The following is a 13179-nucleotide window of genomic DNA, read 5'->3' on the forward strand; positions in this document are numbered from 1 at the left end:
TCATCTTACTACATTGATGGACAGTGACTGCATTGGGGTGTGGGTGGGAACTTGATAATATGGGTAAATGTAGTAGCTACATTGTGTTTTCATGTGAAACCTTCATAAGAGTGTTTATCAATAATACCTTAATAAAAATAAAAATAAAAATAAAGAAATGAGGAAAACCCTTCTTCTTTTGCAATATTGCTGACATTTTCAGTTGCTTCATTCATTCTCATCATGGTATTTATAAAGTTGACTTATATGTAGATCTCATTCCTCCACTGTCAGCAGTAGATAGAGATTATTTGAGGATTAGACTTCAAATCTACCTTAAAAAGGTACATCCACTATAATACATTACCTCCTGAGTGCAAAATATCTCAGAACTTGTTCTTTTACTGAGCCATTGGTTGACAGTTCTCATTGATAGCTATTTCAGTGAGAAAATCCAGTTAAATGTCATGACTTCACATTCAGCTAATTTTGAATTATTTGATAAATTAGGGGATGAGATTGAGGTTTAACCTGATTTTATTTTATCTAGACCTATTTGCCTAGATAACACTATAAAATAAATGGCTAACGTAAGTATCAGAAAAAATGTTCAAACTACTTGACAGCTAAGTTTCTGATACTACAAAGCACTTACAGTTAGTAGAATTGGCTTGCCTCCTAAGTATAAATAAATCTATTAAGCAATACTTTGTTAACTTACAAAAGTTACATTAAAGTAAGAAAATAGCATTTATTTGTTTTCCATTTCAGAGTGATTAAATATTGCCATATTTTGAACTCCACCTTACCCTGTAGGACATTGCAAAACTGAGTATGTGTCCTAGGACAACAGTGCAGTGTTGTCCAAGCCACACCTCATGGTTTTATAGGAAAATTGTAAATTAGCCCAACTCAGAGCTTATTACATACTGATATGAACTGATTTTTGCTCCCTATTCATTAATTTTTTTCTTGAAGACAAATATTAGAAGAGAAGACACTACCAGGCAAGTAGAAATTGTCTTTGTTAACTTGCTGATTCCTCAATGACTGGTTGGTTTTTCAAAATGATAGAATCTTAGCTGTTCTAGAAATGAAGAGGAAAAGTCAGCCCCCTCGCTTTATGCATGAGGAAATTGAAACCCAGAGCAGGTGGCATAGTTTCCACATACCAATATAATGCAGTTCTGTCATTGTGAGCTGTGAACCAGAGATCATTGGTATGTAGAAAGCTTTGTAAACATTAAAGTTTTTACACTCAGTGTTAACTATGCAGCTGTGTCTTAATTGCTTTATTCTTTCCCTCAAAGACTCTCTTTTTTTCAAATGTTCCAGTTGACCTAAAAAGAAGGATATAGGAAGAGTATTTGTCTTGGCTATGTAGTTCTATAGTTGGCTTGACTATCATACCAATTAAATATGGTCTTTAAAATTAATTTTTATCTAGGGCATCTAATGATATAATTCTTATGCCCAGTATAATAAGACTATAAATTTTTCTCTGCAGGTGGTGACAAAGTGATAGATGTCATTGATGTGGCAAGGCAGGCAGACAGCAAAATGACACTTCACAATTATGTTAAATACTTCATGAATCCTAACAGACCAAAAGTGTTAAATGTGATCAGCCTTGAATTTTCAGATACAAAGTGAGTATAGTTTTGGACATTTTGGCTTAGCCTTCTGAGTGTTAGATAATGTAGTTAAATGGTAAATTTATTTTAATAAGAAACATAACTGTGACTTCTAAAGTGGTCCAGTGATAGCAGTGTTGTAAATTTCGCTTTGGCATACTCAAGAGAGTATTTAGAAATACGATGAGTTTTAAACTTGAAATATGTTGTTAACCTTGAGTTCCAGTTAATTTCTTGCTTTGCGTAGATATGGGACATGGAATTTTAAGGCTTTAATCTGCATGATGTGGGTTATGTGTATGTATCTGTGTTTGTTTTTTTAAAGGATGTCTGAATTGGTGGAGGTCCCTGATATAGCCAGAAAACTATCCTGGGTGGAAAATTATTGGCCAGATGATTCAGTCTTTCCCAAGCCATTTGTTCAGAAATACTGCTTAATGGGAGTTCAAGACAGCTACACAGATTTCCACATTGACTTTGGTGGAACTTCAGTTTGGTACCATGTCCTCTGGGTAAGAATGAGTTATTTCTTTGTTCTTTATTGACAAAACCATACAGTCCTGTTTTTCTAAGGGTGCATTCATTACTGTAAATGACATTTGTAAGGAGGGAAGTTTTTGTACTTTTTATGTAAGATCTTTGATTTTACCTTTAAGCATTATTATTATTTTTTAATCCTAAGTAATGAAGGAGCCATGAGTTCTTAATTTATATTTAGATTCCCTTTTTTTGCCTCCATCTTAGCTTGGTCTCTTTAGCCTCTTCCCCCTAGTCAGTTGCCGGTTAATGCTGAATCAAATACCTGAGGAGGAAAATTGAAGTAATAATTGCTCTGACCTTAAGGGTAGGCCAGGACAGCTAATTGGATAAGTCAGGAATGCACCTAAAAATGCTGAGCAGTTTATATTCATCTTGCTTTTCTAGAACTGTGCTCTTTAATACAGTAACCACTATCCACATGTGGTTAAATTTAAATAATTAAATATAGTATAAAATTCAGCTCCTCATTTGCACTGGCCACATTTCAAGTGCTAAGTAGCCCCAGGTGACTTATGATGACTGTATTGAATAGCAAAGATATAAAACATTTCAGTCATCACAGAAAGTTCTTTTGGATGGTGCTGATCTAGAACCAGATTTCCACCTAAATCAAATGCTTGTACATCAGCAATGCCCTGGGCTGTATTTGATGCTCTGTCCTTGTGCTCCTGTTCCTTTTCTCCCTGAGATAGCAGAGGGATAGCTTATTAAAGTGTGTTTATTTACAGGTCTTTAAAAATAACCATTATATTATAGATCTTAGAAGAAAGGGCAAAGTTTACAGAGATGACTGTAACTGGGGCCCATTAACATGTATTTACTTCTATACTTTGAAAATGAGATCATTAGGTTTGTGATTCTTTACCCTCCTGTCTTGTAGCTAGTTCACCAGCACTACTTTATTGACTCCTTGTCATGTTTGGGAGGGGAAACTTTAGCTCCTGTGAAGATGTTTATTAAGGGCGGCAGCTATTGATCAGATATATGAAATGTCTTTTTGAGAATTAAAAATCTGATAACTGTCTAATTTAATTTAGATCATTGTATTGGGAAATTGCATTAGTGTAGGCCATCCTACACTAGGATGGCTTTTCCTTTTCCAAAAATAGTATGATTATTTCTTTCTAGGGTGAGAAGATTTTTTATTTGATAAAGCCAACAGATGAAAATTTGGCACTGTATGAATCATGGAGTTCATCTGTGACCCAGAGTGAGGTGTTTTTTGGAGATAAGGTGGATAAATGCTACAAATGTGTGGTAAAGCAGGGACATACCTTATTTGTTCCTACAGGTAAGATATTAATCCCCTCTCTGCTCCCCATAGTTGATATTCATCATATAGAATCAACATTTAATTAGAACCTGTGGCTTGAACATATTTGGAAAGTAGCTTTGCATAGCCTGAGAGATAATTCTCATCTAGGACTTTACACTTTGTTGTCCTTTAGACGGCTCCTCTTGTAGTTAGGACTTGTTTTGGCATTGTGTTTTATGTCACTTGCCTTCATTTTTATTTTTATTCATATATAAAATTCACATACCATAATAATCACCTTTCTGAAGTGTACAATTCAGTGATTTTCAATAGATTAACAAGGTTGTATAACCACATCATTATCTAATTCCAGAACATTTCATCACCTTAGAGAAAACCCTGTACCAATGAGCAGTCACTCCCCACATTCCTTCCTCTGAGCCCCTGGCAACTACTAATGTACTCTTGGTCTCTGTGAATTTGCCTGTTCCAGACATTTCATATACAGTATGTGGACTGTGTGGCCTTTTGTGCCTAGCTGCTTTTAGTCAGCATAGTGTGTACTAGGCTTACCATGTCACAGCATGTTTCAGTACTTCATTAGTTTTTATGGCTAAATAATATTCCATTGTGTGGATCTGTACCACATTTCGTTTATCCATTCATCAGCTGATGGACATTTGGGTTGTTTCCACTAGGCTATTATGAATAGTGATGCTTTAAACATTTGTATAAAAGTTTTGGTGTGGAGGTATGTCTTCATTCCCCTAGGTTATTGTCTTGCCAGTGGGTTTCAGCCCTGAGCAAGTTCACTGTGGATTCAATGTGACCAAAGAAATGACAATAGAACATTTTTGGGGTGAAAGGGTTATACCCAACTTTGTTCCCATGGTGGCTGGTCAGTCACTAGAATCCCGTCCACTCAGAGCGAGTCAGCATGCAGCAAGCCGGTCTCTGCCTCTGGACCTCTCCGCCCCTGCAGCTGTCTCAGTCAATGTCCTCGGCGCTGCCAACACTCCAGCCTTTGCTCTGCTCTCCTGCAGCCTTGCAGCCATGCCACCGTGTCACCCAGAGCACTGGGCAGGGCTCTTTATATAGAGTCAATAACAACATATTGCCCACACGTGTGTAGTGAGCTAGCTACCCAGGGCCAGGTGAGAATCCTGGGCACAGGAACCTTCACTTTATCCACAGTTATATTCCTCATAGAATAATTGCTAGGTCATACAGTTTAGTGATATTTAACCTGTTGGGGAATTCAAACTGTTTTCCAAATGGCTGCACCATTGCGCATTCCCACCAGCAATGTAAATATGTTCCAATTTCTCTAAATTTTCACCAAAACTATACTTCTCTGTTTTATTTTTGCCATTCTAGTGGTGTGCAGTAGTGGAATCTAATTGTGGTTTAGTTTGCATTCCTTTGATGAGTCATAATACAGAGAATTTTTTTGTGCTTATTAGCCATTTGTGTTTCTTCTTTGGGGAAATGTCTATTCAAATCCTTTGTGCCTTTTTGAGTTGGGTTGTTTGTCTTTTTATTGTTGAGTCATAAGCATTCTTTATATATTCGGTATACTAGACCCTTATCAGATGTATGATTTTGCAAGTATTTTCTTCCATTCTGTCTTTTCACTTTCTTGATAATGTCCTTTGCACAACATTTTTTAGTCTTGATAAAGTTCCTGCAATTTTAATTGATTAGCTATGTTGCTGTCAAAGGCCAAACTTACTGTAAGAATCTGGACTGTTGTCCTGGGACAGTTAGGAGTTGATGGGTATGTTTTTTTGTTTGTTTTTATTTTGGTATCATCAATCTACAATTACATGAGGAACATTATAATTACAAGACTCCCCCCATCACCAAGTCCCCCCTACAAACCCCATTATAGTCACTGTCCATCAGTGTAGTAAGATGCTGTAGAATCACTACTTGTCTTCTCTGTGTTGCACAGCCCTCCCCTTGCCCCTCTCCCCCCATAATACATACTAATCATAATGTACCCTTTCTTCCCCACCTGCCATCTCTCCCTTCCCACCCATCCTCCCCAGTCCCTTTCCCTTTGGTAACTGTTAGTCCATTCTTGGGTTCTGTGATTCTGCTGCTGTTTTGTTCCTTCAGTTTTTCTTTGTTCTTATCCTCCACATATGAGTGAGCTTGTTTGGTACTTGTCTTTCTCCTCCTGGCTTATTTCACTGAGCATAATACCCTCTAGCTCCATCCATGTTGTTGCAAATGGTAGGATTTGTTTTCTTCTTGTGGCTGAATAATATTCCATTGTATACATGTACCACATCTTCTTTATCCATTCATCTACTGATGGACACTTAGGTTGCTTCCATTTCTTGCCTATTGTAAATAGTGTTGCGATAAACATGGGGGTGCATATGTCTTTTTCAAACTGGGCTGCTACATTTGATTTAAGGTAAATTCCTAGGAGTGGTGGATTGTGTTTTTAAAAATGAAAAATGAAAACAGCAACAGCCACAGAAACCTTTGCCTGTCCTGTGCCATGTTCCTCTCCACCTGGATCAGTGCGTTTGTTCCCTCAAGCTCAGCACAGAGCCTGGCATGTAAGAGCCATAAAATAACACTGGAATGAGTGAATCTACAGATGGTAACAGACATTATTAACTTTTTTAGCACTTGAGTATGAAGTAAAGTGGTATGTTATTTTAGTTTCTTATTTCGCAGGTAAATATCACATATTTCTTTTGAAAAAATCACTGATTTATATACTTTGAACCATTTCAGGGTGGATCCATGCTGTACTCACTTCTCAGGACTGTATGGCTTTTGGGGGAAACTTTCTGCACAACCTTAACATTGGCATGCAGCTCAGGTTTGTGTCATTAGTATTTATAGGATATTTTGTCCTTTCTTAAATAGGACATTGCTTACAAGGCTCAAAAAAATAAATTCAACAACATATTTTACTTGAGGTCTCACGGAGATAGGCTCTGAGAAATTAATTGGGAATAGGAACTTTTAACGAAAGTATTACCTTAAAATTTTGTCAGGAAGATAACTCAGTGCATTTCAGATCTCACACAAAAAGAAAAATTTATTCAGTTTGAGATTAAGTATCTCCCCACATCTCAAAACTTTATAAAAATGTATGGGCTCTTCGGATATTTTTACAATGAAGAAAATGAATTAAATCCAGTCAGACTCAAGTGTAACATATGGTGCTGGGAAAAAAGCAACCCCTAAATTAGAATTGCTGTGCTAAGGCCTGCCTTAATTTTGCTGTGAATACAGGATTGACAGCTATGTCCCCTTCTGTGTGAGAATTTGACCTTTGGGTAACTCTGTTCCCCTAGTGGGCTAATGAGAGTAGAATGTTACTAGGAACCATTGCTTATGGTGAAATGATTCCTGATAAACTGTTCAGAACTGGTAGAGCTAGAAATACCTAGTAGAAAGTCAAATCTTTGGGCTTTCCTGAATGTAGTGACTCTTGTAACTTGGCATACCTATAGGGCGCCTTGGAAGCTATGAGTCTATGGAGTTTTTACAAGAAATACTGGCTCTTACAGGGCATGAAGCTTTAAGCCAGGGCAGTTCCCACACTTGCCAAGTGTGACTCTTTATACTTAAGGTGCCTCTGAGGGAGAGATGGCTCCTGGCTCTGTGGTCTACTATAAGAACTCCTACAGAAGACCAACCTTGTGACAAGCTGTGGTTCCTGTCTTCTCACCTTGACCAGTGCCAAGTGTGACCTTGAGCTTGATTGCTTAGTAGAGCCTAAAGAAAACTCCCTGAAGAGGGTATTGCAGTGTTGTCCAACATATGGGGCTGTTTTCCAAACATCTCATTTTATTTATTATAGTGGAACCACTGTAAAATTCCTTGTTAAAAGTAGGATACAAATGCCAAGTTATAATCTTTTTGAAGGCCAATGTATACTGTCAGATTTGTTAAGATCTCTGTTAAGTCTTATCCAAATGAGGTGTTGTTAAGTAATATATAGTGCTTGACTGGTCTTATATATCATGCCCTGCTTATTTTATTTTATTTAAGTTGGTTGCCTCCATTTAACTTTGAAATGCTAATATTTCTTCAAATATTATTTATTTAGGTGTTACGAGATGGAAAAAAGGCTAAAAACACCAGATCTTTTCAAATTCCCTTTCTTTGAAGCCATATGTTGGTTTGTAGCCAAAAACCTGCTGGAAACCTTGAAAGGTAATTAGTAATCGGGACATTTTATTGTATGATATGATGCATGATATTTGTAAATTCACTAAAAGCCACTGATCGAAAGAGCCCTTTTTTATTATGGTGTGGCTGGTGCCCCTATTTGGTTTTTTAAAATGCATAATTTCCCCCTGCCAAGAAACATTTTAGCAAATCGGAGTCTCTAGTCCATAGCCTTAAAAATCAGATATATGAAGAGCTGCAGCCAAATAGCAAGGTAGTATTGAAAAATGTTTATTTCACATGAGACTTTAGTAGCCTGTACACATAGTCAGGCACATAAATAAAAGTGGCTCACTCACAAAAATGCAGTTTAAGGCAGGAGACTGTTACTATGTGTTCCCAGGCATTTGTTTTAAAAAAAATCAAGGAAATAACAAATAATTTTCATATCCTGAAAGAATCAGGTTGTGCCTGCGCCATGACCACTACAACTATTACCCTGGCCAGTACAAGGCACTGTTAGCACAAACTAACTGAATGTCAACTGTGAATCTACAGTTGAAGAAAAATGTTTTGTTTTGTTTTTTAAATATCGCTCTAGTTAAACTTGAAAGCTACCCTTTTTATGTGGAATTTCAGATTTTGATATTTTAACTTTTGGTTCAATAATCTTCGAGTGGTCAAGTTGGAGACCGAATGCCACTTTTACTTTTGTCTCCCTTTTGCTTTTCATGCTCTTGTGCTTATGAGGATATGTTTCATCTAGTTTTTGTGTTGTCTAACTTTTCAAGTCAGTTTGAAAATAATGCTTCTATTATAATTAACTCCCAGAAGAACAAATATAAACAGGTTAAACAGTGAACTATTCTAAACCATTGTTTTGTTTTCCATTTAAAAGTTACACAAGAAGAAAAAGTAAAATGAAAAGAGACAACCAATAGCTTACTTCCCAGAGTAGCATGTACAGAATTAAATAATAAAACTCATTTATGGTTTCTTTAAAAAAAAAGTCACTGTCTTTGGAAGGAAGTAACAATTAGAACCCCATCCCACACCTTACAGCACAGTGTAGCAGTAGATGCGTTGATGGTGGTACAGGTGTATATGATGGAGGTAGGATCCTGTGGGTGAGGAAGAACAGGTGCTTCCTGCACACACCAGTCTCTGCTGAAGAAATGCATCCTTATCCTGAATCCCTGGCTCATTCAGCACTTGCAGGTATTTTTCTTGGCTGCAGAAATGTCACAGTGGCCCATAATGGTTGCCATATAGTTTGTAGTAAAAACATGGATAGTAAAGTTCAAGTTCATAGTTTCCTATTTAAGTGGAAACCTAGAAAAATCAGAACTCTTATACTTATTTATAAAAACACTTGTAAATGTCCTTCTTTTACATAAATAAAACCCAATTACTGACCCCTCCAGATAAGAGATTGGCAATTCAAGACTTAGAAAGTTCTTCTCTCTCCCTCTCTGTCTCTCTCTCGCGCGCACACACGCACACACACCTGGAATGATCCTTTTTCCCTAATGTCTAACAGGGGTTCAGTAATCAACTTTTTAAAACAAATTAAGAACTTTTCAGAAACACAAAATCTTTCTGTCAGCTGCAGCAAGTTGAATGTGGCCTAGAATTCAGATTAATGATTTAGCCTTTGTTTTAGGACATTGAGAGTTCAGAAATACCGAGTCTGATTGAAAACATGATCCTATACATTAAACAGTTTTAAAAAATATTACTGTAAAAGGATATTTTCAGATCAAGTTTTAAAATGTCTTCATTTCATCAGCAAGATCAGTAAATGATATCTGGCAATATTAGTGAGTCAATCCAACCCCACTAAGGATAGAGCCGAATGACCATTATACCAATTGGACATCATCCTAGATGTTCACCCTAGAAGCAGGAATGGTGGTCCTCTTATCACACATTATGTTCTTTCATCCCTGACATTTTAGCTGTTCATTGTGGCCTGTTATATGTCAGCTCTCATACTATTACAGGGTTTATGTTATACGTTGAATGAGGGTGGATTGTATGAAACTCTTAACTATGTTAGTGTCAGTAATAATAAAACAGTGAACCAATTTTGGATTTATGAAAGTAAATTAGCCACTGGGCAGAAGTGAAATCTTTGCTTCAACTTACCTAAATTTTAGACCACATGTAATATATTTTGCATGAGTTTTAGCTAAGCAATTTGTTTTAAAACCCAGAAGAGACATTTGTGTGTGTATATGTGTGTTTACCAGTATTATAATGAGATATGTCATGCACATAGTTGATGGTATAGAGAACACACAGCATACACATACACTCTTGTACAGTTTAAGGAATTATAAGACCACTACTCAGGTCACCTGTCTCCAAGGTAAGCAAAAAGCCTTGCCAGTACCTGAGAAATGCAGTTATTTTTCCCATTGCACCCTCTTTCTTCCCTTCTAGAGAGAGCCACTATCCTGATTTTTGTAGTAATTTTTCTTCAGTTTTATTACCTGTGTCACAACTGAAATAGTTTAATTTTGTCCATTTTTAGACTTCATGTGAATAGATTCATACTGACATTCTGTGACCTTTTACTAGCATTGTATTTATGAGCTCTTAACTAGAGCCTTTAGTACAACTGCATTTAATGTAATTCTATTTCTTTTTCTTTCTTGCCTTTCAATTGATTGTTTCTTATTTCCCTTTTTATTCCTTTCTATTAATTTGGAAGTTACAGAGATTGATATTTGGCAGTTACTCAAAATCTAAAGGTAGTCCTTTTATTTTTGGGGCATTTTAACTCCTTCCCCCTGACTTCCATTCCCACAGAATTGAGAGAAGATGGCTTCCAGCCTCAAACTTACCTAGTACAGGGAGTGAAAGCACTGCATACTGCTTTAAAATTATGGATGAAAAAAGAAGTAAGTAGTTTTCTTTGATGAAATAGTTGTTATTTTTTATGTGGCAAGCTTAAGAAAACAGAGCCCTCACCTGTTTTGGCAGCACCTGTGAGTGGCGGTGGTAGAGGAATGGAAATCCAGCTTCAATTACAATTTGTACTTTATTATACAGTACATGCAAGTGTACTGGTTTATGTTTATATTTATGAGAATAAAGTGCCTGGGTATTTCTTTAATCTTTAATCTGGAAAATAAGGTAATTCAAGTCTGTCAAGGAGATGGATGGACTAAGAAATGAACATGTACATGTAATAATAAATAACTTTGAGCTCTCCTAGTTTGCTAACCACTGTGCTTAGTCTTTATATCTATAATTGCATTTAATCTTCAAAGTAATTATATGAGGTTGGGGTGCTGTTGTTATTCTCATTTTACATAGGGGGATGCTGAGGTTCAAATTTTAAGTAATTTTCCCAAGATAACTGGTAGAGCTAGGACTTAAAGCTAGATCTCTGTAATCACAAAGCCTATGCTTTTATTATCTCTCTGCTAGACTTCATGTAAAAAGGAAGGAAAAAGGAGGTCAAGGTTCAAGCAGGAGCTTTCCATTTTCACTAAAATGTGGTCTCTTCGTTTGCACTTGAATCCCACCACCTCCAAAAGGTCATCCCAGATGTCTATTTGGAATTAGTGTGTTCTCTCCTTATGCCTCCATAGCATCTTTCTTGTGCTAGTGGACTTAGAAGTACTATCTGTAAAGTGAGATATCCATGTGGCTTTCATGGATTTATGAGCTCTTGGGATTATTTCATCTTTATTTCCCCCTGGAACTTTACACACAACAACGGATGAAAGTACATTTCCATACTAATTTTTTGAATGTCCACTTGAGATAAACATCCTGCCTTTAAGATAGCAGGAGATAGTGATTAATAGGATACTGGCTATAATTGATACTCCTTTCATTTGATTATCATTGCTACATAGCCATTAGAGCAAGGCACTGTGTGGAGCATTCAGGCAAATCAGAATCGCACCTTCCAATGTCAAAGACACCATCGTCTGACAACAAAGGTGTAACCAGATCACAAAACCGTATAATAAGATTTGTAAAATTAATAATATGTTGCAAAAACTGTAATTCATTTCCTGCTAAGGCTTTGGATAAGTTGTTCTTAAACTTGTGTGCTTATCAGAGTTGTCTTTAGAGCTTTTTAAAAATAAACTCCCTGGATCTTCCCTGAGAAATTCTGATTTAATAGATCTGGGTTAGGCTCTGAAACTGTTTTTAACAAATTTTGCAGGTGATTTTGATACACAGTAAAATTCATCAATAATACTGTTAAATCATTACATTTGAAGTGCACTTTAAAAAACATGATGTTTGTGTTGAACTGTTAACCTTGCTTAACATAAGAGGCAGCTCAGCATAGTGGTTAAGAGCATGGACTCTGGAGTCAGAAGTCTGGAAGCAGATTGCAGCTGTGCTGCTAAGCCAGACCACCTCTGTGCTTCCAATTCCTAAATCATCAAGGGAGATTTCACTTGATAGTAGTATCGCTGTGGCTGTGTTATGTATTGTGTTGTTGAAAGGATCAGTGAGTTAACATTCATTAAGTACTTAACAGTATCTTATGCTTGGCATATAGTTAGCACTTAATGTTGCTGTTGTATTAACATGTTTTAAGAAGTTATGCTAAAATCAGGGAGAAGATGTAAAGGAAAAGTGAAATCTAGTATGTTGAGTACATCTAAAAAATCAAATGTCCTCAGATATAGAGATTAATATTTGGAAATAGACATAATAATGATAGTAGTTTGCAGTTCAATCAGTATGGTAATTCACCAATCAATTCCTTTTTCCTACTGATTCCTTTTTCTTAGTTTGCTTTTGATTATTAAAAGAAAAAGTTCATAAATATTTATTAAAAACAGATATCCTATGAAAAACTGAGATTATTTTAGTGCCTATGTTCTGTTCCCCCTCATGTATTATGAATTAAATGTTAAGCTTGCTTAGTTACTACTTATCATAGTAGTAATTAGAATTACAGTAGGCTTTGAGGTATAGGGTACAAGGTTAGGACTCAATATAAAGCAAAATTCATGTAAGACAAGGTCATCTTTAACTCAAGCTAGGAGGATTTTATGTCATAAGGATCTCCTCAGGTATTATACCAACTATATGAACTCAAGATCTGGCTTATTAGCATTTGGCTATGTCTGTAAAATCCAGATAACCCAAAATTTGATTTCATAAATTAGTTTTTACATATTAAAGTATAAATAACTTTGGTTGTCTTATCTTTGTTAATCCAAATACAGCTTGTGTCTGAACATGCATTTGAAATTCCAGACAATGTTAGACCTGGACATCTTATTAAAGAACTTTCTAAAGTAATTCGAGCAATAGAGGTAAGACTAGAAACAACCTATCATCTAAATGCTTGGTAAACTATCTCCCTTGAGAAACCAATGGGTCTACCACCACACTACAAACATTTAAAAACCCTTGTACTCTTAGAGGGAATAGAATAAACTGCATCTTGGAAGGAACTTCAGATTTTCAGGCTTCTGAACAACTACAGAAGAATTTAGCATATTGTCCCATAATGAAATAATGTGGAAGCAGTTACCAGGTTACTTCAGGTTCTTCAGGGTACTCCAAAAATAAATGCAAAATAAACAGAACTTTCAGATCCTACTGATTCTCACTCTGCAGAGGTGAGTATGCCCAAGTAAT

The 13179-nt window shown here is 36.2% G+C and overlaps 1 protein-coding gene across 2 annotated transcripts in view; it reads left to right on the forward strand.

The window, feature by feature from the left end:
- The window catches only part of KDM7A (lysine demethylase 7A), an 81595-nt gene that overhangs the window by 51934 nt on the left and 16482 nt on the right, over positions 1–13179 (forward strand). For both annotated transcript variants that reach the window (XM_036994536.2, XM_036994537.2), the window contains exons 5-11: positions 1487–1628; positions 1939–2125; positions 3282–3444; positions 6163–6250; positions 7490–7596; positions 10366–10457; positions 12762–12851. In XM_036994536.2, the coding sequence (XP_036850431.1) occupies positions 1487–1628; positions 1939–2125; positions 3282–3444; positions 6163–6250; positions 7490–7596; positions 10366–10457; positions 12762–12851 (869 nt within the window). The remainder of the gene's footprint in view (positions 1–1486; positions 1629–1938; positions 2126–3281; positions 3445–6162; positions 6251–7489; positions 7597–10365; positions 10458–12761; positions 12852–13179) is intronic.

Source organism: Manis javanica, chromosome 6, assembly GCF_040802235.1.
Source record: "Manis javanica isolate MJ-LG chromosome 6, MJ_LKY, whole genome shotgun sequence".
NCBI classification, from domain to species: Eukaryota; Metazoa; Chordata; class Mammalia; order Pholidota; family Manidae; genus Manis; species Manis javanica.